Source organism: Balaenoptera musculus, chromosome 15 (assembly GCF_009873245.2).
Source record: "Balaenoptera musculus isolate JJ_BM4_2016_0621 chromosome 15, mBalMus1.pri.v3, whole genome shotgun sequence".
Taxonomy (NCBI): Eukaryota; Metazoa; Chordata; class Mammalia; order Artiodactyla; family Balaenopteridae; genus Balaenoptera; species Balaenoptera musculus.
The window spans coordinates 82,504,669-82,529,638 of NC_045799.1; the positions used below are offsets into that span (position 1 = coordinate 82,504,669).

Genomic DNA, 24,970 nt, shown 5'->3' on the forward strand with positions numbered 1-24,970 from the left:
CACAGCAACAAAGACCCAACGCAGCCCAAAATAAATGAAATAAAATAAATTTATTAAAAAAAGAAAGGAATCAACTCTGCTCCAAAATGGCATGCTGAGAAACTGGGGCAATGAATCCATGTTATCAGCAGTTCTCTGTTCAAGCAATTCATGTTTAAAAAGTTTTTTAAGTACTACACTCGAGCTGGCCCGTCAATTTGCTGCAAGTTATTACCTTCCTAGAGGTGCAATATTTGAAATGTCATCCCTGACAACTGTCACTAAGCCATGTCAGTTTCTAGCTTGATCTTCACGTCAGCTTCAAGTTATAAATAACTATTTAGATAATCTGATGAGTCTGTCTCTTATCCTCCACCTACGTAACATACATACTTGTTGATCTGAGCCAAGAACATTCCCTTCAGCGCATAAAATTCAGCCGTCATCTCTTTTGTGAAGTATTTTAAGTTTGTAGATTCAATAACTTCAAGGCCCTGTTTATTAAAAACAGAAAAAAAGTTCTTGAATTTTCTAGACAATAATATAAAAACCTCATTAAAATATTGATCTATGCAGCAAGTCGAAAGGTCATTGACAAATATACTTTAAATTGACAACAGGCTTGCCCACCATGAATATTTGCTGACTAACAAGTAGTATTTAAACTCAATCACTAAATGCAAATTCAGTTCTAGACACCTTAATGGTATTATTTTCTCCAAAGCTTCACCATAGCTAGTCAGTTTCATTGTTTTTATTAATATTCCTCTGAACATAGCCCAAATCTACCATATACCCTCATAGTTCTGCAGTTTTTAACGTTCTTTCCTTAACTACGTTAACCAAGTAGAAGAGAGACCATCACATGTAATTCACTCAAATACTCAAGCGGCTGCCTGTCCCTTTCTTGTTTGGGCAGGACTGTTCCCCGAGACCAGAGCTGTGTTTGTAAAGTTCTAGCCTCTTTCCCTGTTGTCTGAACCAGGCGTTTCCACATGGACCCTTCATTCCTCCCCAGACCTCCTGGGCGCGGGCGGGCGGGCATGGGGTCCGGCTGGCACTCTACCTGCATACACTCGTTCTTCCCCATGACGCCTGCCAGTTGCAGGTAGCATTTGACTTGCTGCCGAATCTTCTGGAAGCAATCCACGATAGGGACGGTTGGAATAGTATGAATACGACTTAATATATCCAGAGCTACATTGACCAGTCCCTGTTTTCGGGCAATTTTTCCATACTGGATGATTGCTGAAGCCGATGCGTGAACCCCAAGCATAGCATTGTTTGAACTTGGGTCATGCTGAGAACTATTCTCATAGGCCGTTACAATAGCTAGAGAGCAAAGAAATGAGTTTTCAGTCCATGTCAAACATTTTTCAAAGTGTTCCACAATAAGGCTTAAATAAAAAATGAAAAACAAACACACATGGCTTATGCAATGGGAAGCTCTGTGATAAACCCTCATTACTTTTCCTTGTATTCTGTATCAAAAGGAAGATCTAAGAAGCTCTAACTCTTGAGTTGGGTGTTACCGTCTTGGCTACTAAACCACGAAGGTCGCTCTGAACAAATAGATGCCTGGCAGGTTGAGGGGAAGAGCAGAGGGGACCAGGGAAGGTGAAAAGGGCTACACGCTGCCACCTGAGCGCAGCTCTTCCTCAGGGGGCTTCAAAACAAAGAGGGCCCCAACCCAGGCTGTGACCCCACTGGCCTGTGCCCCTGGTGCAACAGTGTCCAGCAGCACGTCTGTTCTAGCTGGAAAAAGGGAACAGGTAGGGGGAAATTCTTCCCATCTTTCACCGCCTTCACCTTTACCCTGTCATAACAACCACCATCTATCACGCCAAAAAAAGAGAAAATCCGGTAAAAGAAAAAAAAAACAAAAAACAAAACAACAAAACACAACCAAGACATGAAACCAGAAGAGTGGGGCGTCTGGAAAATTACATGATGAACGCATGCCGGACCAGGTAGGTTTACCCTGGTAATGATGCTGCCGCCACATGAAGACGCTGCTCCAGTGGGACAAATCGTCAGACACGATGGGCAGCCGGTTCCTCCAGGTCTTCACCACTGTCTTCATGTCATGCAGGCTGTTGTTCCTTCCCAGGTTGGTGGGCTGTAAGCCTGCGTTAATTTGAGCGGCTTCCTGAAGTTCAATGATTTGCTGGGCTGCCTAAAAGGGACCAGCATAAGAGATTTCACAGTGAGCATTAAGATTGAAAGAGGAGGGCTTCCCTGGTGGCGCAGTGGTTGAGAATCTGCCTGCTAATGCAGGGCACACGGGTTCGAGCCCTGGTCTGGGAAGATCCCACATGCCATGGAGCAGCTAGGCCCGTGAGCCACAACTACTGAGCCTGCGCGTCTGGAGCCTGTGCTCCGCAACGAGCGGCCATGATAGTGAGAGGCCCGAGCACCGCGATGAAGAGTGGCCCCCGCTTGCCACAACTAGAGAAAGCCCTCGCACAGAAACGAAGACCCAACACAGCCAAAAATAAATAAATAAATAAATCAAAATCAGCATCTTTAAAAAAAAAAAAAAGATTGAAAGAGGATAACAAACCAGAGTCAATCAGGAATCCTTACTGTGAAGAGCTCACGATTCAATTACCAAAGGAAGCACTGTGCCTCAGGTGCCACGTTTAACTTATTCCATACCTCAAACGCTACTCTCGTGGTCCCTGTCCCCACCCCCCATTTTAACACCTCTGCTCTGCGGCTGCTGTGACACTGGGGCCTGGAGAACACCGACTCCCCCCGCCCCCCATAACTATCCTTTTTCTGTGCCCTTTGCCACCAGCTAAGTGTGGCTCTTTGTCTACCGACGCCTAAGACCAGAACAGCCCGGTCCCCCTGCCCTCAAGCTGTACTTCCATGAACATCTGAACCCCGGAGCCACGTCAAGCATCTCAGAACACGGTTCTAACGATCTCTTTGGGCTGATACATGCATTTGCATCACATCCCTATACATCTGTCCAGGTCACTACCCTTTAAACCCCAGATGTGTTGCTGGCTCCAAATTTATGGTGCCCTCTCCTTACGGGGGGGCCCGGGCCACAGTTCTGAGCCTATTCAAGCTCTACCTGTCAAGCTTCACCTTCTGCTCTCCCACAGGGATTCTTCCCTTCTCTAAATCCTTGTGTGTATTTTCTGTCCTACCACATGGCACTGAATCATAGACTCCCTCTTAAAATTTTGCTTCTTATGGATATGTCACCTCCCTCCAGCCTAATTCTCTTTTGAGGCAGAAAGTTTTAATTAAATTGTTTGAATCCCCAAACACAGCACCAAGTTCAGTACTCAGTATCCTTCTGTTTCATCTTAATTTTAAAAATTTAAGAATTTATGCTTTCCATCTATACTTCATTACATTTAAGTTTAATTCATTACATTTGGGTTTCTGAAACCTTTATCTCATCCTTCCTCCCACCAAAAGCTTACTGATAATAGAACAATGGGATATTTGTTTTATAACAGCTTTACTGAGGTATAATTGAAACATCATCAAAATCACCTTTTAAAGTGTACAGTTCAGTAGTTTTTAGCACAGATCTTTCTCAACTTACGATGGGGTTATGTTCCAATAAACTCATCCTAAGTGGAAAATACCTGACGTTAAGAATGCATTTAACACACCTAACCTACCAGACATCTTAGCTTAGCCCAGCCAACCTGAATGTGCTTTAAAACACTCACACTATCTAACCCAAAGCCTATTTAATAATAAAGTGTTGATTTTCTCTTATAATTTACTAACAACTGTACTGAAAGTGAAAAATAGAATGGTTGTATGGGTTCAGAATAGCTGTAAGCATGCGCTTGTTCACCCTCGTGATCGCATGGCTGACCAGGAGCTGAAGCTTGGTACCACTCACTACCCAGCACCACGTGAGTATCATACCACATACGCTGGTCTGGTCAAAATTCAGTGTTCGAAGTATGGTTTCTACTGAATATAGATCGTATATATATTTTTTCACACCATCATAAAGTCAAAAAATTGTAAGTCAGCGACCATGTATATTTTTCCTAGAGCTATATGACCATCAACCCTATCTAGTTATAGAAAGAAGCCCACAGGTAGCCTCTTTCCACTCTTCCTCCCCTAGAAGGTGACAACCACTAATCTACTGTTTATCTCTATGGATTTGTCTATTCTAGACATTTCATATAAATGGAATCATACATGTGGCCTTCTGTGTCTTGCTTCTTCACTTAGCATACTTTCAAGGTTTACCCACGCTGTAACACATACTGGTACTTCATTCCTTTTTACTGCTGAGTAATACTCCATTGCATGAATATACCATTTTAATTTATTCATTCATCAGCTGATGGTCATTTGGAGTATTTCCACATTTTGACTATTATGACTATTAACACTATAGACATTTGTGTGAGGGTTTTTGTGGACGTAAGTTTTAATTTCTCTTAGAGTTACACCTAGGAGTGAAATTGTTGAGCCTATGGTAATTCCATGTTTAATATTTTGAGAAACTGTCAGACTGTTTCCAAAGAGCAAGCACTATTTTACAATCCTACAAGCAATATATGAGGATTCCATTTTTCTCCACATCCTCACCAATACTTGCTATTACCTTTTTCATTCTAGCTATGCTAATGCGTATAAAGTGGTATCTCATTGCAGTTATGATTTGCATTTCCCTAATGACTAATGATGTTGAGCATTTTTTTCTTGTGCTTATAGGTTAGATAAAACTTTTTCAAATATTCCTGAACTACTTCTATAAAGTCTGTAGTCTTTGCAGAATGTAACCACTAGAGTCTCTGCTCAATTAGCTTACTGGTCAGCAAATGATTAGACAGAGATTTCCTTAAAGACCTGAAATGATAAGGCTCTGTGTGCCTTTTGCAGCATGCCCCTTATCCCTCAGCCAGGCAATTTTCAATTCTGCCTCAGCCTTTACTTCCCACTTATACAGAGCCCCAAGGTCAGCCAGAGGTGAAAGCTTAGGATCTTCTCAAGTCTCTCCTGAGCATGTGTGCACAGGATGTATGTGTATGTGGTCTTCTAGATTCCCAGGAATATGTTAAAGCTTTTCACAATATATATAGACATCTCATTCTCTAATCTTCCCTTTACTGGGACTGGTGTTGCTACATCAGGCAGCTGTGATATTAAACAATTGCCAATGATTATTTTTGACAAATGCTCTCACATATGACTTTCTCTATTGAGCAAGCTCTGAGTCAGGTCAAATAGAGACAAACCCTGTGAATAGGGTTCTTCTAGGAGCTGTAGTGCTGGTTAAATAGTGCCAGCATTCTGGGGCTGGGTTTTTTGGGGGGGTCTCTAAATCTGTACTGTCTTCCACTGGTGGCTGCTAGGCTGGTTTTCACAGCTACTATGGTTGGAAGCTGTTGGTTTTCAAGGCAGAGCTGGGGAGAGGGGTAATGGGAATAGGACAATTAAATGCCACAAAACCTTGCTATTCTTACTGAAATACAGCTGTTTTCCTTAAATGCTCCCTGGATTACTGCAAATCTTTAAATTTCAGAGTTGTGAAAGGTTGGTTTTAACAACTTCCCCCGTTGTGCCCGTTGCTGTTATGAAGTAAAACTTCAGAGGCCCTTACGCTGCTCTTCTGGACAACGTGACAGCAAAGTCACTCCCTCCTCAACAGTGCTCAGACTCTGTGTTTCCTCCTGACTTGTGGCTGATCCAGGAGCCCAGTACTGATGTTTTCAGTAGGCCAAAGGGGTAGACGCGCCATCTAAAATCCCTATCACAACTCTCGGGTCCTAGAGTCAGTAAGACGGGAATGCTGCTGTGCAAAAGCACCAAAACTTTTCCCCTCAGTGATTCTTTTGAGGGGTGGTAGTTGAGGAGGAGGGGGAGAGACACAAGCTGTAGTTCGAAACACATTATTTTATAACTTATTAAAACATGATAAATATTTCTAAAAATTAGGCATTGTTTTAACATTTATAGGTTTCGAAAAAAGGTATAGTTAATTTTTTAAAAATAAACACTTCTCTAGCTCATCCTTTCCACCTCCTCAAACTCTGACCCTAAAATTAATAGTTACCGAATGATCAAACTGAAACATTGTTGAATCGTTTCCATAAAATCATTCTTATGTCTTCGTTTTCTATAAGATTTCTCAGCTATGCTGGTTGATAGTGCTACTTGGGGGAGGAAATCATCTCTCTAAATGCAGTTAGCTTTGTAACCAAACTAATCAACAAATTACTGAGTATCAACTGTGACCACAGCAGTGGAAGAGAAACTGCCTTTAATTTCATTTCCAAAATTCCTGAATCAGGATTGTCTGAAATACTGCCTTTTATACTCTGTACTTTGAATATATAACCACACAATAATTTCTATTTATTCACAACTGTGTTATTCATAGTAATACTTAGCCATTCATTCATAATAATACTCAGTCATTCACAATATTTCTTGCATTGACACCTTTTTCCTATGTTCATGCAATAACTTTTTTCCTAACAGCCACGACATGCAAACCATCTTTGCACTTTTAGAGGATGTGGAAGAAAAAGTCCACCTTAAATAAAAGGCTTTAGAATATTTTAATAACCTAGATTAGAGATGTTACATACCTGCAAAATAACACTACCTTAGTGCACACCTTGCGAAAAAACCAAAAATAATAGATACAAAAAGGAAAAATATCAAAACAAAGCGATTGTTTCAATGAACTTCTGGTTCACTATGACAGTGACAAAATAATCTAAGTATATTAATAAATAACTATATCATTTAAAAAATCTATAAAAAACTACACTATAAAAATCAATATAGCAGTTTAAGTCTCAAAACTACTCTTTCAAGAGGAAAAAAGTATGACCATTCTGCCTATAGTTTTACTCATGCAATAACACTGGGAGCTGCTCCATGCGAGGCGCCAGATAAAAGAGGACAAGAGCTGACACAGCCCTTCGTGTGTGTGTGTGTGTGTGTGTGTGTGTATGTGCATGCACACGCACATGCACAGGGGCTGGGAGGATGGGGAAGCATGTTCCGTGGAGAGGGGCGGCGTGCACAAGGGGCTGTGGGGAGAGACCCTTTAGATCTGAGCCACTGAATGGTGGCTGGTGTGGCTGAACAAATTGTCATGAAATAGTGAAGACGACACACAAAGGAAGGAGCCAAGGCGCAGCCTATTTAACTGCAGTCTTAGAGTCTCAGAGGAGGAGAGACCTTTTCAGACTGAACAGTGGCATCACACTGATGGTGGTACAGTGGGCATTAAAGAATATTCCTAAGGCAAAAATGAAAATCATCCAGATCACTCCCGTGGGACGGCTTCTGTCAGTTAAATCCCTTGGAAGCACCAAAAATAAGACGCAACATTTCAGTCCTCTCCGTTTTGCCTCTGGCCTTCCTTTCCCCGAGGATGAGTTTAAATGGGAAAGGACAAGTGGAAGGAGTTTCCTCTCCCGTCCAGCTCAGCTTATGGACCTAAGCCTGGACGGGAGGAGCTCTGCCGGGAGGGACCCACCTGGAGAAGAGGTGTGTGCACGTGCGACACCACGTGGGGCAGCCGCCGCCACTCGCGGATGGCCAAGCTGCTGGCCATTTCCACCAGGCGCTCGATGAAGCTGAGCTGCTGCTCCTCAGGGTGGCAGATCGCCAGGTATCCACGGTACATGTTGACCTTCCATGCCATCTCCTTTGGACAACTTACTTCTACCTGGTTATGGAAGAACATCACATAGGAAACAATGGGTATACTTCCTCTCAGTGGAAAGAGTCAAAAAGTAAAGTCAATTTTTTGGTAGCCAGTTTGCAAAGCAATAAACAGAAATTAAGCCATAAATAGACACTCATTTTCTTTAGAGATGTCATCATGCTTTAGATTTTTTCTGGACACTCTCCTTTGCCGAATACCAATGAGTGGCCAATCTCTCTATCTATGGAGGTGCCACGGGCTCCTTGCTTTAAGGTCACTAGTAGTTCCAGAAAGGGGAAACTGATCAACACCATTATGACAGACCAGATGAACAACGTACAAAGTCAGCCAGTGAATTTTCAAAGGATTAAATATGTGCTCATCTCCTCTCTGATAAATATCAGTATAATTTTGAATTGTTTCCAATTCACAGTTACCCTGGGAAATTAATCTAACTTGTTCCACATTATATAAGGAAGCTGAAGGCAGCGATTCAGGTTTATAAGAATATGAGTGAACATTCATAAATTTTACTGTCATTTAAAGGCCACACTTTATTATCTACTATAAAGTTTCCCCCAGATTTCTCGTATCTTGGTTATCAGTTCTGATGAAGTGGACAGAGCCCAGAGCCATCACGTTTCCTCCCATTGGCCCTAAGCCCAGGTAGAGGCTCCAGGTGTGCCCGGGAAAGCCCCTGTGTTTGCCCACCACCTTCTAAAGAAGGCATTAGAACTCATTGCATTTTACCAGCCTCTTACAGAGCATTTTAAAAAATGTAAATTAAAAAATTAAACTCTTTTCAAAAATAATCTCTGTGTATAAAAAAAAGAAAGAATATAGAAATATTCTTAAAAGAATTTTATAGGACTTGCTGTAACAAGATCAATAAGACATTCATTGTGAAGCACGTCTGGGAAGCAACAATAGAAATTACACACATCTTAGTGCCATGCTGCTCTCTGTACAAATGACGTAAGAGCAGTGACGGTAATAATAATGCGCTGACATAACACTTGGCCTTGTTTTCTAACATCTGACTTTTTCACAGCAGAGTCACGTCCACGGCCCCTCTTAGTTCTCAGTAATCCAGTGATGAAGAAATTCAGGGAGGCAACCTTGTAAACACATCTGCTTCCTACATGATCCTCTAAAATTACACCTAAAATCTTACATTTTCTGGACTTAAACACTATTTAAGATAGGCTTCTGTCAATCACACCTGCCCTCTGTAACATTAAGAACAAAGGCCTCTCTTCTCATTTCTCCTCCACTGAAAAAAATTACCCCATTTATTAAATCAAACCAAGAAATGAACGACTACAAGCAGCCCCATAATCGCAAGACACAGGAGGAAAAAGAAAGGTAATTTGATTTTTTTTCTTTTAAATACTGGTAAATGAGTAAATAACTTAGTACTATCAAGACCATTTGAAATTAATTTACTGATTACCCAGAGTGCTTATTAATATACTTTGAGCTTTTTCTAACCAGTAAGTGCCTTAAAATTTTGGGAAAATAATCAAGAATTTGTGAAAGAAGATGATTTGTCAGACCTATGGACAGTATGATACTGCACATATCCTGCTAAGTGAAACCTTGGAAAGGAGAAAAAGAAACCATTAGAGTGAGTTATAAATACTTATTTATAATATAAATACTTTTACATTGAGATAAAATAAAGGAGAATGTTTATCAGAATAAAGAACAATCAACTGTAAATGCAACCTGTCAGCAAAATATTTATTTCTGTTTACCTACAGAAGTGATTGGTTATCTCTCAGAGTAACACCAACTCCCTGCATCAGGTGAGCCATTTCCCAGGTCCCACCCTGAAAGTCCAGAACCTGGGCTCTGTAACCACTCTGTAGTTAACAGCTTGTGACTATTTCAGTTCTTCGATCTTTTGCATTTTGTTTAAAAGCAGCAGAAGTAACAAAATAAGCATGGTATCCACAATACAAGTTAAAATTTTAGGTTAATCCTTTCAAACAAAGTGGCCTATAATCTCAATGTGCTTTTGAGTCTCCACATTAAGGAAGGAGAATCATTGGTGTGACTGTAAATAAACCCTTACTAGGTAAAGGGGGAAGGTGAGAACAGGACAATAGTGTAAACCCCTAAACCCCATAACACTGACACCACATAGAAAAGGTCAAAAACTGAGGAGCAGCAGCAAAGAAAAGGGGCCAAAGGAGAAAATCACAGAAGGGTACAGATGCAGGAAAAAATAAAGAGCAACAAGAATAGCTGCTTTCACAGACCACCCAAGGCTTTGATGATGGTGATGATGGTGATGATGGTGGTGATGGTGGTGATGGTGATGATGGTGATGATGGTGATGATGGTGGTGATGGTGGTGACGGTGGTGACGGTGATGAAGACGATGACGACGTGGGGCTCAGACAACACAGCTGCGCTGTCTGACACCATAACTTCTGATGCCCTGACACAAGCTTCCCAGTGTGAGAAAGAAAACTGTACCTCTGTGCCTGCTCTCCCGTCAGGCACTGAGTTCCTCTGGATGGAGTTTAATTTTTGAAAATGTAGACCTCAACCATGTTAATGGCTCAACTTCACTTTCACTGCACAATTACCACTTCCGTAATGCAAGACATGCTTTGAATGTGATACTGTTTTCATGTAACAAACTTACTGACAGCAGCTACTGTGCCAGGCCCTGCTTGCACAATTCACCTTTGCCATACTCACTGCTGCAGAGCTTCTGCCAACCAAGTCCACCAGTACAACTGCCTCTGTTTTTCCAAATTTCTCCAGACATTACTGTTTTCTCAGAGAATCCAAGGTCTCCACCTGATACTTTTTACTGTAACTCAATAATGAACTAATACTTAAGTTATAATTTAACTCAAACTCAGGAAAGATGTTAGTGATAACCCAAAATAACTTTTGCTTCCCAAGCGCTCTCTTTCATCTGTCAAAATGCCCAGCTTGCTGTGAGTGAAGGGAAATCTCCAGAGACTCACAGCTTTGCCAACAGGGCCCCACTCAGCTGTGGAGACTGTGACCTGAGCATGGACAAGTCACGGGGTGGGCGGGGAGGGGTGGGGTCTCACCTGCACCAGCGCCTCCTTCATGGCGGTCCAGTTGGACACCCGCCAAGCACACTCCAGGACCAGGTAAGGGTTAATGTGACCTTTGGACTGGCCGTACTCTGTCAAGGCTTCCCACTGGTTCAGCTCCTTGGAGCACCTAGAGATCAGGGATCGGGAGCCAAAGCTTAGTGACCACACCCACAGATGGGATTTTAAGTCATTTCCATTCCACCGAAAGGAAAAAGTATTTCCCCCCACCAGAGAAGGGCGGGCTTCTGCGGGATGCTGAGGTGCCCCAGGGCAGTAAACTACGTGCCCCCGGAGTGGCAAGAACCTCAGCCCCTGCGGCAGAGCTCAGAGCTCCGGAGCCTGTGGAGAGCAGGGGTCGTTCACTGTTTCTCCAACACACTCTCAATTACTCAAGACTTTAAAAGCTGTTTATTGGTTTTTGTTTGTTCTTTTCTTCACGGGGCCATAAAGAAAGCAGCAAAGTTCCCTCTTAAAAACACTCATTATGAGAACATTTCAGAGACTTCTCACTGGTTTCCTTAACTGATTCTTGAACACGTCACTGTTCAGCTTACCGAATCCAGTGGTCCTCCCAAAGCTGGTATTCTGGGAAAATAGCAGGGGATGCGTTACTCCTCTCATGTTCTTTCTTGGCTTTATCCATTGCCTTTTCATATGATTCTTGTGCCTAAAAAAGTTAAACTGCTTTCAAACTGCGGTTTAACTAGAAACTTTTACATGACCATTGCTCAATTATTTAGGGCAAGTTGCATCACAGACCCAGGGGTGTCTCGTTGCTCTTCTCTAAGGTCACCCAACACCCAGAATTCTCCATTCAGAGAACAGAAGAGAGTGGAGGAGAAGGTGCATAATTCCCCACACACAACGGAAGGAGCGGGAGGGAGACCACCCAGACCCCGGGTTCATTTTTCCATCCGTCAGAGATGAGAGCAGGGGCCACAGCCCGTGCCTCTGCCTCTGGAGTTTCTGTGGCTCGGTGTCCTACACGCGGCTGCGACAGTGACCCACACTACAGTGAAAGGACAAGCACGAGGATTAAAATCTCACACTGATCACAATCTACCTACCACTTCCAACAGGATCAATGACTGTAGATAAGAAGCATCCACATTAGCAACTAACAGTAAACGATTCAGGACTGAGCTTTAAAAATGTTCACGTCACATACGTATGTTTCTCTGAAACTGAGACTTTAATCAAAGAGTCTTTATGTGGATAAATAAATGCTTCAAAGAAAACAGTAAATTTCTTATTTAGACACGAACTGACTTGAGGACATGATAATAAAGAACCACTATAAACGCCTTTCACCACCCATGCGACCTGGACATCCCGCCCGACGGCACTACCTGCTCGAAGAACCCGTGCTGCTCATAGGCGATGGCCGTCGCCGTCTCCGAGTACTTGCAACGCTTCTGCCACAAGCCCGCCCACATGTCTTCCTCTTGTAACAGAGAGTAAAGCTCAGCGAGGGAATCCAGAATCTCCTGAAACACAGGTCACGGTTTCTGAGTGCTCATGACAACTGCTTTCCCCCTGCCCCAACAAAGCAACTTCACGGTACCTAATTTAAAATCACTGGGGAGATGTTTGCTGGGACCATGAAGTCACCAGCAAGGAAGACGTGATCAACAAAACAAGGCAGGGCCTCACCTGCTGAGGTGGAGTGATGCTCTCCTGCTCATAAAACTCCGTTGTTTGCTTGGGCTTAATCTGCAGGCTCAGCCCTTTCTCAAAGGCCTGGTGCTCGAGCATCAAGGTGGAACGGAACCAGAGGTTGTGGGTCTTCCCCAGGTACTTGAGCACGCAGGGCCGGATGGGGATGGGAGGGACACACTGGGACATGGCCTCCACGAAGCAGTTGAGGGCGCTGGGCTGGCAGTCCCGCTGCACCTGGTGGCTGCCGCTGCACAGGAATGGGCTGACCTCGCCCGCCAGAGCCTGGAACCCAAGAGCAGGCTGACCTGAGTCTCGTGCAAAAATCAGCACGCTTTACTCTCTCACTCAGCATCTGGGATATTTTTGATTATTCACTCTTGGATAATACTAGTTTCCTCAGCCTTTGAAACTTAACCAATTACTTATCAAAACCTAAAACTACATTTTTCAAAAGAGGACTTAAAAAACAGACTCACATGCTGCTGTCTGTCAGACAGGATTTTCCACAATCTGGGGAAAAGCTGGACCCACGTCTTTTCGGCCAGCGTGGTGGAGATGTGGCACAGCTGGACGAAAGCGCCGAGCAGGGCTCCAGTCTGCGGAGAGGAAAGACCAGTGTAGCGGGCAAGGGCTGGTGCTGAAACCCCTGCCACGCGGGTGCCCCACGCATCTTTGGTCAGGAAACGTTACTGCCCCAGCTTACCACACGCTCCTCCACTTCCAAACTTTCAAAGACCTGAACAAACGTCATGCCAAAGTGAAACACAGATTCTGAGCACCACGGACCCCCGGTGTGCTTAGCAGCTGAGCCAGGACCTGGGTAAGGGGCTCACCAGTGACACACCTACATTTTTAACTTTCAAGGGCATTTCCTATTACTGATTCCACCAGGCCCGAGAAGTACGAACACGATGCTGATGCTAAAAGTGCAAACGAGAGGCACACAGGCGCCATCAAAGCAGAGCCTGCTGAAGATAGGACGAGGAAACAGGAGAAGCGTACACATACTAGCTAAGCTATTTGCCAACAGGTGTAATTCTGAAGAACAAATCAAGAACCGTGAAAGTTCAGAGTCTCTACAATTGACAGCGGGCAAGAGTTGGAGAGGTGCCTGGAATGCACAGGGCTGAACCAGAACACCCCACAAATGGGGTCGCATTTGGAAACCAGGGGCCCAGAGGGTATATCCAATCCGCAGATGCATTTGATTTTGTCCACAGCTCCGTGGTTTCTGAAGTATGAATTTCTTCTAACCAGCCAGGTTTCTGGCTGCTTGAAGCCCAGCTCCCCACGCGGCATCAAGAAGCCGGTGCAGGGCTTCCCTGGTGGCGCAGTGGTTGAGAATCTGCCTGCTAATGCAGGGGACACGGGTTCGAGCCCTGGTCTGGGAAGATCCCACATGCCACGGAGTAGCTGGGCCCGTGAGCCACAACTGCTGAGCCTGCGCGTCTGGAGCCTGTGCCCCGCAACGGGAGGGGCCGCGATAGTGAAAGGCCCGCGCACCGCGATAGTGAAAGGCCCGCGCACCGCGATGAAGAGCGGTCCCCGCACCGCGATGAAGAGTGGCCCCCGCTTGCCGCAACTGGAGAAAGCCCTCGCACGAACCGAAGACCCAACACAGCCAAAAATAAATAAATAAATAAATAAAGTAGCTATAAAAAAAAAAAAAAAAAAAAGTAAGAATTTATAAAAAAAAAAAAAAAAAAAAAGAAGCCGGTGCAGAGGGGCTCAGGCACGCACTTGCCGTCCCTCCATGGGCCCTGCCGCCCGAAACAGAGACACACATGTCACAATCACGTTGTCCTTTTTACCCAACAACAGGTCAAGAAGGGAATTCACTTTCATACCCACATCATTAAAAATGCAAAACCCAAGGATACAAATATTCCAAGGAAAATGGAAGAAAACATTTAAGTGGAGAATACTCCTGCTTGCTACTCAGGCTGCCCAGGGAGGAAGGCCATGCTGAAACGAGCCTGGCTGACCTCACGTGGCTGCTCCCCTCACCCCGGTCGGGGCGTCAGGTGCCTCCTGGCTCCAAGTCAGTGTGGCAGAGACCAAAGTACTCAATGGCCACGAGCATCCACAGGCCTGCCTATAGAAACGCTCACCTCGAGCAGTGAATGGGGGAGTCCACGGGTTCATGGACTGTTCAAAATGTTCAGGGGCAGGGGGAGAACCACAACTATCCCCCCAAATTTGCACAGACCTTCACTTCCCGGAGCGTATCAAGGAATTTGTCGTGTCTGTTGGTTAACATATGCAGCTGGTTTCCAATGTCCTTTTCCGAAAGTTCTTTGGTTTTGGGTGTGCTGGTCTGATCTCCAGGAGCTAGTTCAATATCTATCTCCACATCCTAAAAAACAGAAACAAACATGTAAAATCAAAAGGTCAATTGAAGAAAATCAACAATCACAACTCTTGTAAACTTCTTGTTACACTTTCGGTAAATAAAATTTTAGTTTCTTGGAAGTTTATGATTAAATAATCTTGAATTCTAAAATAAACAACAAGCAGATTAAACTAGACCAGACCTAGCTCTCTTTCTTACATGACACTATAAAAATGTCACCATTTTGTTTTTATATTTGGATTATGGAAAGCAAAGTTAAAAAGAAATTACAACTTTAGGGACTTCCCTGGTTGCGCAGTGGTTAAGAATCCGTCTGCCAATGCAGGGGACATGGGTTCGAGCCCTGGTCCGGGAAGACCCCACATGCCGCAGAGCAACTAAGCCCGTGGGCCACAACTACTGAGCCCGCGCTCTAGAGCCCAAGAGCCAGAACTACTGAAGCCCACACACCTAGAGCCTGTGCTCCACAGTAAAAGAAGCCACCCCAGTGAGAAGCCTGCACCCCGCAACAAAGAGTAGCCCCCGCTCGCTGCAACTAGAGAAAGCCCGCGCGCAGCAACGAAGACCCAACGCAGCCAAAAATAAATAAATAAAATAAATAAAATGCAACATAGCTGCCTGGCTGTCTTGCTCATTCAGATTAATAATATTGTCAGGAGAATGCACAGACCCTTGTTGGCATGGTGTTTTACACAACTCGTCCCCCAAAAAGAATGAACCTTATTTCTCTCTGAATTTTCTGGGAAGTCACAGTCAGAATCCAATCATCAGACTAGGCTCTAAGTCACATTATTGGCCATTTGGTGTGCACCCTTGAAAATGCAGAAGAATCACTTCCTAGCTGGCAATTTATTTCACACAGGAGGATGACAGAAAGAAAAAAAGATTCTATCACCAAATGATCTAGTGCTTAGCAACTGCTAAGTGAAGAGAATTTTTATTTATTTATAAATAAAATAAGTGGATGTCTCACATACAAAACAGGGTACCAACTACCCCTTTTAAAGCCAAGAGGGTACCCTCCTCCTTCAACACTGACTGGCTGTCTTCTAACACCCAACACGCCAGGCAGGCTGAGCTTCCAAGGGCCAACACCCTAAAGGGAACAGCTTACAGACCGACCCCCCGCGTGCTGTCAGCCACTCCACACGGGGCACTGACAGTCATCGGGGCCAAGGCTCTGCCCTGCCGCTCGGGTCTGGGCTCCACAGCCGTCCCCCCCAGGACTGGGCAGAGACACAGGAGGTTCACAGTAGGTGGACCGCAGAGCCAGCTAGAGCCACAGTTCCTTCATGACGGCGTCACTTCCTGGAGCAGTGCTTTGTAATACAACACGGGCTACTCCTGACTTGGGGAGAACGATCACCAAACAGTAAAATACCCTTTGCTCAGCAGCACAGCCCATGATAAAGTGATCTCTCTCAAAACTTAATGACGAGACAAGGTGCTTATCAATTCTCCTTTAAAAACATCTAACTGAATGAAAATAACCAAGTGTCCATCAACAGATGAATGGATATTATTCAGTCATAAAAATGAATGAAACCTTGCCATTTGCGGCAACATGGATAGGCCTTGAGGGGCACTATGCTAACTGAAATCAATCAGATGATTTCAATTTTATGTGTGGAATCTAAATACACACACACAAGCTCCTAAATACAGAGAACAGACTGGCGGTTGCCAAAGGCAGAGGGTGGCAGGCAGGTGGAATGGGTCAAGGAGTCAAAAGGTACAAACTTCCAGTTATAAGATAAAGAAGTCCTGGGAATGTAACATACAGCATGGGGACTGCAGTTAACAATGCTGTGCTGCGTATTTGAAAGCTGCCCAGAAAGTAGGTCTTAAAGGTTCTCCTCACAAGGAAACACTTCTGTAACTATGTGTGGCGATGGATGTTGACCAGACTTACCGTGATGATCGTTTCGCAGTACATACAGATACCAAGTCATTACACTGTACACCTGAGACTAACAGGATGTGTGTCAATTATGCCTCGACATTAAAAAAAGGAAAATATAAGTATTGAACACAGTACCACGTTCAGAGCTTTCAGGCAGAGACAGGTTTTAACACACTGCTCTTGCCCTAAAAATATTCTAAGGCTGATAGAAAATTCTCCAACAGGGACGGGAGCCCCACTGTGAAAAGGCGGCACTGTGCACTGGGCGTTACCTCCTCCTTGGACTCGCTGTTCTCCCGCTCCCGGGGCTCCTGCTTGACGTGCGTGACCATGGCGAAGGCCGCGCGGTCGTGGCTATCGGCCAGGTTGATGACGTTGGTGATGGACGGGAGCATGGCGCCCTGGCAGCTGGTCCCGATGGGCGTGCCCTTCTCACACACGGCCAGGAGGAGCTGGAGGGGGTTTGCGGGAGAGAAGACAAACCTGGGATGCACGCCTGGTGCTGTGGTGCGTGGACCCCGTTAACCCCGAGTTGCCTCGACCAGCACGTGCTGATGACCCCAGCGCCCAGCTCGCTCTACACCCCCCAGCTTAGAAAGGAGTCTGGACCTCTCTCCCAGCGCCCCCACCCAGGCACCCGACTCCGTGCCTAGGCGTACACTCGGCGTCTCCCTCCCTCCCAGACAGGACCCCTCCTTGTCCTCTCGAGGCATGTCGCTCCACCCGCCCATCTTCCCGCCGCTCTCGTCTCCCACCCACATCACCGGGTCCTGCCGGCGTCACCTCCTGCCCAGACACAGCTTCCTAACTCATCGCGACTTACTCTTCTCCAACTCATCTCATTCCACAGGCTGACCTCGGCACCCACTCCCGACACCCCCAGGGGCTTCCCACAGCCCGCAGGGGACGGTGTGAGTTCCCTAGGGGGGCGCCCGTAAGGTAACAGTCCCCACACGCACACAACACCCCCGAGACTATTCCCCGAAGCCCCGACCCGGCTCACACCGCCCCCGACCCAGCCACTCCTGCATTCTTACTGGACACCCACTATGTACTGTGTGAGGCCCTGGAGATTCGTTTGCCAACCTCACAGAGACGGTGCCCCCGCCTGGTGAGGCTGGAGCGTCAGAGGGAAGGACAAGACCAACATCAACACGTGACACACACACTCATCGTGATGGTGCAGCCCAGGGGACGGGCAGGCGACAGAGGACAGAAGGGCACCTGCTTCAGTTCAGCGTGGGTGTCAGGAATGTGGCATGGGTGAGAACCCGGGAGGCCAGTGAGGCTGTAGACTAATGAGCTGGGGCAGAGGGGCAGCACAGGGCTGGAGAGGGGCCAGTGAGACCGTATCCTGGAGGTGGGGTTTTGTGCTGGGTACAAAGGCAATGAGCGACACAGTCTGCTTTACTCTATCAGAACAAGTTTGCAACAGTAAAAACTGTGGCGGGCGGGAGGGAAGGTGGGTGAACACTAAGGACACCACTCCTGTCATCTTCGTGAGCCAGAGAGGGAGGCAGGAGAGGGGAGGGAGAAAAGCGAGTGGCCCTGAACTGGTAACACCTGGCGACAGACCAGACACACAGGAAGAAGGAGGCAGGACAGCAGGTTCCTAGCTGTGCCCTTCAGCCCGCCCCGTCCTCTACATGGCCCAATGTCTTTTTCGTCTTTGTCACTTCCTACCCCCGGGCTTGGCACCTAATAGCAATCGGTAAGTCTCGTGAAAGAATGAAGAATAAATCAGGGAACTCTGCCCACTGTGTTGCCATTAGTGAAGTTCCAGATACTGCTATTTACAGCACTCAGAGAACGTACGCTCAGCACCAACAGAAACATGCCAACAAGCTCTCACTGAAACCCAGTGCCACGATTCCCTTCTCTTCCCTCAAAGAGAATTTCACAACCTTGTCTCATTAGACAAACTGGTCTGGTAACCTATTTGCACAGCATCGGTAACCTGCTTTGGGAAACCCAGGTGGCCTGGTGCAGTACGTTGGTGATTAATCCAAAGAATGAAGCCAGAAGTCTGACTACAATCCTGTGAACAACATCAGAGACCATCTGAACTGCTGCCCACTGAAACAGTCTGACCGTTCACACGGGGCCTCGTCTCCAGCACCCTGACCCCTTGCACTAAGGGGTCAGAGCCCACAGCGCAGTCAGGCTGGTCTGGCCTGGCTGCTTTAAGTCTTTTCCCTTCCTACTAGAGATTAAAGCGGTCTTGTGGTAGAGATGTCTGATCTGTCTTTGCGTGTGTGGACACCCGGCCCCAGGCCCCCCGCACGGACCATGAGCTGGGTCCGTCCTACCTCAATGCACTGCTTGATCCAGAAGTGGTTCCCCATGGCCTCCCAGTTCTGGGAGCAGGTCACGTAGAGCAGGCGCTCGTAGACGCGCCGCTTCATAGAGTTGTCGAAAACCTCGAAAAACTTGGCCCTGATGAGCGGCTGGGCGCAGCGCAGCCCAGAGAGAAAGGCAGGCTCAAGTTTCGCAGTCAGCTCGCTGCCAGAAAGCGTCTCATCCCTGCAATCCAAGGAACGACACCAAGATAGCAGAGCTACGCAGGACGGGGGACCCTCAGGTCGTAAACAAACGAGCAGTGAACAAGTGGACACCAGCTTTCCGAAAAGCCGCCATGAAGGCCAAGAGTGTGTTCCAAATCGTCCTGGGCTGATGCAGCATTTGAGCAAAAAGGCTCATTAATGATGCCAAAATATGTTATGTGATTTACATGAACATTTAAAATTTAAATATAATCAGATTAAAAAGTCACATTACTGGCTAGTCAGAGAGCACGCCGGGGACCGACACGAGCAACATTTGATTAACTGCTGTGATTACCTGTAGACGTAGTTAACAAGGTCTAAAAACTGTGCATTTAGTTCAAGGTCTTCTGGAAAACGCTTTTCTATGTAGGTCATCATTTTCACAAGCAAAATGGACTTCTCCCGGAGTGTAGGTGTCTGTACAAATTTGTTTTTTAAAAGAAAAGGTCAATTATTTCTGTTTGAAAAAAGACATGTTCCCAAGTATTTCAGCCATATGCTCTACCAATTTTTAAGCTCTTACGATCTTGTCAGGTAAGATAAGACAAGGTTGTTTCTAAATGGTTCTTTGGATGCTTAAGATCAAGACAGGTGCCAACATAAAAGCAACTAAACTAAAAAACAAATCAGAAGTTTGAAAGCATCTTACTAAATCAAATAATAATCCCCCATCATTATTACTCTTGGCTTAACTTCACCACCACAGAAGACTAACAAGTAAGGTTCATTTAACATTTTAACAGAAGTAAAACCTTATAAGATAAGTGACCAGTTATTCCAAATTTCTGTTTAAAATCTGTTAAGCACAGTGAGAAAAATCCACCATAAAGGAAGATTCGGTGAATGCAAACACTGGAGAAAAAAATGTTTAGTTTGAGAACTTGCAGAAGAGCTTAGAATGCGACGCCTGAATTTCCTTTTACACACACAGGAAGATCACCCGGCCAGAGCACAGCCCCTCTTGGCAGCTCACCTGATTGGCTGCCATCGGGGAATTATTTTTAACCCATTCTTCCACAATTTTAACCACGGCCCGGAGCATTTTGGCGTCGGGGGATTTCTCAATGAGGGAGGTCAGGATGGCCTGGATGAAGTTCTTCCTCATCTCCATGCTCATCACAGCCAGGCGCGTCTTCACCAGCTCCAGACTCAGCATCACCAGCTCACTGGTTCCTGCTCAAGCGGAGAAAGAGCCCAACGATCTCTACCAACTTGCCTGAGCAGGCAACCAACCACCCGCACTGCATGGCACTCTGGATTCTGCCCATTTCCTCCCCAAAATACCTTCTCCTGCAACTAGAGCTCTGGGATGTGAAGTGCCTCATGGCTTTCTGACTACTCCGCTTTGACAGGGGGGCCCTGTAAGAGCCTCCTCACAGGGGAAGGGATGATGGAGCTGGTGGGACCGCTGCAGGCAACCCCGCATACAGCCAAGCCCTGAAGTCACACGCATGGCACTGGTGCTCCGAGGGGCAACTGGCAGAGTGACAACCGCAGCTCCCTGCCGCACACCAACACATCCCCGATTCCTGAAGCTCACAGCTCAGGTCTGGAACCGGTGACTTAATTCCTCTTCAGAAATAATAGCTCTGATAATAGCAATCTCTGTTTTATAGCAAAATTGTTAGATAACTCTCATGCAGTGATGAATGTTGCTCAAATTTCTTCACTCTTACATTCACAATTTTTAAAAGCAGCTCATTTTAAAAGCAAGTCTTATTACGGTTGTAAATGAAGTGCTCAGAACCTCTCTGTGAAGAGCAAATGATGCTGAACTGCATAAACACAGCAGACATTCGTGTTGGCTTTAGAATCTAATCACAGCCGGCACGTTTAGGTGCCGAAGCCTCAGGGGAGAACACGGGGCCGAGCCTGTCACCTGAGGTGGCTTCCGTGCTGCCCGAGGCGGCCTGCGGGCTCAGGTGCTCTCGGACCATCTTCTGCAGGGAGCGCATGAAGACCGAGATCAGCCTGTCGATGTAGCTCGGGTTGTTGCTGCAGGCAGACTTGAGGATCATCAGGGTCCCTGAAAGGTACAGAGTGACAGGTGTTTTTTGAGAAAAGTCTTTAAAAATTGAGTAATTCACAAAAACGTACTACTTAAAACATTAAAAAATGTGCTAGACAAAAATGTGCCATTTCTGACAAAAGTACAGGTTTAATCCCAAATGTCAACATTACAGGTGACCCTTAAACAACACAGGTTTGAACTGCATGAGTCCACTTACGCATAGCTTTTTTTCACTAGTAAATACTACAGTGCTACACGATCCGGGGTCGGCGGAATCTGTGTACAAGGGGCTGCAGACACGAAGGAACCACGTAAAATATACAGAGAGCCGACTGTAACTCATAAGAAGATTTTCGCCTGCAAGGGGTCAGCGCCCCTCGGGCCCAGAAGGAAAATCTCATCCAGTGCGCAGCTGGACCACGCTGGGAAAACCACGATGGACACACGCTCACCAAAGAGCTGGGAGGGGTTGGCGCTGGCGGCCTTCTCGTAGTTGGTGAGGCCCTCATAGATGACTTTGCCCACCGCCGCGTAGAGGCACTCCAGCTCCTCGTACTTGGAGGCCACGCTCGAAGTGCCTGAAACAGTAGTGGGAACCTGGGCTCTGGGGTCCGGCTCGCGGGCCCGGCCAGGCTCTGGGACGCTAACTCTCCTCAGGGCAGCATTGAGCTTGGCTGTCTGGGACCTGCGGGGACTGACACGGGCACCTCTCACCACAGGACGCGTGGTTCCCAGTTTACGGAGCTCAGTAACCACCTTTCATGCCACCAAGCCTCGCCTGAATACCCTAAATAGACTTACATACGAGATGCCAAAATTCTATCTTGTCAGCTGTTCAGCAATTGACGAAATATTTTAACCTAACTTCCTTTAAATACCATATGGAAATGGTATGTTCAGCTGATGAAGAAAACTGTATTTCCAAAGCAGACAAAAAACTGCTTTGGAAAAAAACTGCTAATGTAAAGACTGCTACCATGAAGTTTTTATGTCAACTTCTTTTAAAGAAAGTTTAAAGGTACAAAGAAAAGCAGAATAATAAAATGCTCACTATAGTAACAGGAGGATGAGCGTTCTCAGCTAACAAGCTCTGTGCCCACCCATTCACTCGGAAAGAAAGAAAGGTGCCAACGGCAAAGGTCACATACTTGGCTCCGTTGGGAAAATACTCATGAGGCGTGAGAGAAGGCTGTGGACGGCTCGTAACACTTTGGTGTTTCCGCACGTCATACAGGCCGCGATTCCACGCTGCAGGGGCTTGAAGCTGCTCAGGACGGCTGGGGACTGCAGCACGGTCAGCAAGAAGCTCAGCACTTCCAATCCTGTGCATATGTTTCCGTAGTTCACTTGATTGGGCTGCTCCTGGAACGGAGAACACAGGCCACACACAGATGAGATAAACACTACAGCGAATTACAAACAGAAACCAAGCGAAATTAAAACTACACATGTCAATAAGTACTTGGAAATGAAATAAACAACCACTGAAGAATAAACACATCAGAAAGATAAATGACCACCATATTTTATTAACACAGTACGATTTCATAATCTTCCTTTTAATAAATTTTCTTTAAATATTTAGTCAAACTTCCCTTAAGCTCATGAAAGATATTAAAATTCGATATTAAGTAGTACTAAAATTTTGAAAATCACTAAAATCTGGTTTAAAAAGGCAACTATTGCAATGAATTTTGCTTTTTTCTCATGTTTTTAGTTAAAATACATATATCCTTCCAAAAGGAAGTATCTTTGAAACTATGTATCATGAAATCAATCTAACAGATTGTCAGCATTAAAAAAAAAGAGAGGAAAAAAAAACCCAAAAGAATAAAATAGAAAATAGAGCACAAGTTTTACAGTAAGGATTTAAGTTTGGCCTCACGACACGTGTGTCTGTGGCTGACGCACACACACGCCCTGCAGGTGCACCGTGTGTGTGCACTGCTGTGAGGCAGATCATGGGGAAAGGCAGGAAGTCAGTGTGAGCAGACCCAGCGCCCTCAGAAAACGTCAGCCTGTGAAGGGGCTGAGCTTGATTCAATGGTGACTACATTTGATAGGAAAATAATTTGACCTTTCAAAGAGAAAAAGAGGAAAGAAATCTGCAAATAAGTTAAGCACCAAGCTAGAAGCGAAGCACGTGCTGCAGACTCAGGGGGCCTATTACTCTGTTTCCATAACACAGGTTAACCTGTTTAACCTTTCAAAAAACTTGAGCAATGATGCTAATCTTTGCAGCACAAAATAACAAACGCTTACAGTAGGTATGATCATCCTGAGACCAAAAGCTTTCAAATTTCACCACAGAACTAGATAAACTGAACTGTATCCTGGTAATGAAATGGATAAGGCAAGAGAACAGCTTCTGCAACCTCCAGAAAATTACAGAATCGTGGTTTTTACAGAAACAAAAACAACCAAAAAACCCAACAAATAATTAGCATCTGGGGCTATCTCTAATTACCTGACTATACAGTGCTATGTCCATCATTCAATCTATTTTAAAAATTCAACTTTACTTTAAAAGTGGCTGCATAAGTCAACTAAAAATGTTTATTCCATGCCAGCGGGTAGGTGGGTTTAAGAAATTAATCTGTGAAAGGCAAGAGAAGTATTCTGTTTTCAAAACTCCCAACTCTCCCTGGGGTGGAGGTGAGAGCTGAAGATTTAGAGCCATTTTCAGCGAATGACACTCCCTCCTCATTAGCCAGTGGCCAGAGGAGGAGGCGAAAGGGGCCATGACCAGCCGCGGGCAAGGAGATTGGGGTTGGTGGCCCGCCCGTGCCCCGGGCCCTTGCACCTACCACGCTCATTAGCAGCTTGTCGAACCACTGGAGTTTGAGCTCCGACTTGGACCACATGTCCGGTCGCAAGGCCGTCTTCAGGAGAGTGACACACCGGCGGGACAGCACCTCCCCAGGAGACCCCGCAGTGTTGGTGTTGTCGTTAACCTGGAAGTTCACTCACGTTCAAGCCCGAGTTTCCCAGCACACGTGTTCACAGGCCTCTCGCCCGCTGCTGCCCCGCGCCCTCCCACCCCAGCGCTCCACCTCCTGGCCACCTCCCCTCCCCTCCCGTCTGACTCAACCTCGCCTCAACCCAGCTGTCTCTGCTCCCCCTGGGGACACCCCCTCCTCCCTCACAGTGGGCCAGTGGTGATCTGCACTCATTTGTGCGATTAATCCATTAGCTGGGCCTCCCAGGCCGTGCCCAGCACGCTGCAGCACACAGGAAAGGATCGGTTGAAGAGTTTAGAAGACTGTTTTCAGTACTTGGAGAGCCTCAATAGTGTTGTAAGATATACTATTTTTTAATAATTATAAAAACTACTTTGTAAGGGAAATTTCAGTTACAAGGTTTTTTGAAATATAAAAATGAAAAGTTTCAGGAATTGATTGCCAACAACTTCATGAAAATATATTACTGATTTGAATGATAAATGCAAGTTATAAAGCATCTGAATTACTAATGTTGTCCATAACTTACGTAGGCTGGGTCATCCCAACACCTTTATGACACAGATAACTCGAAAGTCAAGTGATTTGCCCAAGATCACTGAACTGCCATGTTTCCCCAACACCAAGATGCTATTATAAGCTATACCATTACTTCATCACCGCTGGAAAAAAAAATGTTTTTTAAAATCCTATTATAAAACACGGGCAGATTTCAGATATTAGCAAGTCACGAAATAAACGGAATTCGGTATGAAAAGGACAAAACTAACTCTCAGACCCTGGTTTGTCTATTTCTTTTTTGACTAAACC

The 24,970-nt window shown here is 45.7% G+C and overlaps 1 protein-coding gene across 8 annotated transcripts in view; it reads right to left on the reverse strand.

Moving 5' to 3' along the window:
• Nucleotides 1–24,970, reverse strand: part of LOC118880656 (transformation/transcription domain associated protein) — a 112,618-nt gene that overhangs the window by 25,745 nt on the left and 61,903 nt on the right. For 5 of the 8 annotated variants that reach the window (XM_036824402.1, XM_036824405.1, XM_036824401.1 and 2 more), the window contains 18 exons: nucleotides 24,008–24,154; nucleotides 22,349–22,562; nucleotides 21,653–21,778; nucleotides 21,069–21,215; nucleotides 20,163–20,362; nucleotides 19,485–19,606; nucleotides 18,953–19,166; nucleotides 16,916–17,095; nucleotides 14,597–14,743; nucleotides 12,864–12,983; nucleotides 12,382–12,669; nucleotides 12,078–12,215; nucleotides 11,283–11,395; nucleotides 10,720–10,855; nucleotides 7,472–7,663; nucleotides 1,927–2,155; nucleotides 1,046–1,311; nucleotides 373–473 (listed from right to left, as the gene is read on the reverse strand). In XM_036824402.1, the coding sequence (XP_036680297.1) occupies nucleotides 373–473; nucleotides 1,046–1,311; nucleotides 1,927–2,155; nucleotides 7,472–7,663; nucleotides 10,720–10,855; nucleotides 11,283–11,395; nucleotides 12,078–12,215; nucleotides 12,382–12,669; nucleotides 12,864–12,983; nucleotides 14,597–14,743; nucleotides 16,916–17,095; nucleotides 18,953–19,166; nucleotides 19,485–19,606; nucleotides 20,163–20,362; nucleotides 21,069–21,215; nucleotides 21,653–21,778; nucleotides 22,349–22,562; nucleotides 24,008–24,154 (3,080 nt within the window). The remainder of the gene's footprint in view (nucleotides 1–372; nucleotides 474–1,045; nucleotides 1,312–1,926; nucleotides 2,156–7,471; nucleotides 7,664–10,719; nucleotides 10,856–11,282; nucleotides 11,396–12,077; nucleotides 12,216–12,381; nucleotides 12,670–12,863; nucleotides 12,984–14,596; nucleotides 14,744–16,915; nucleotides 17,096–18,952; nucleotides 19,167–19,484; nucleotides 19,607–20,162; nucleotides 20,363–21,068; nucleotides 21,216–21,652; nucleotides 21,779–22,348; nucleotides 22,563–24,007; nucleotides 24,155–24,970) is intronic. The other 3 variants (XM_036824409.1, XM_036824408.1, XM_036824403.1) reach the window with 1 other exon arrangement.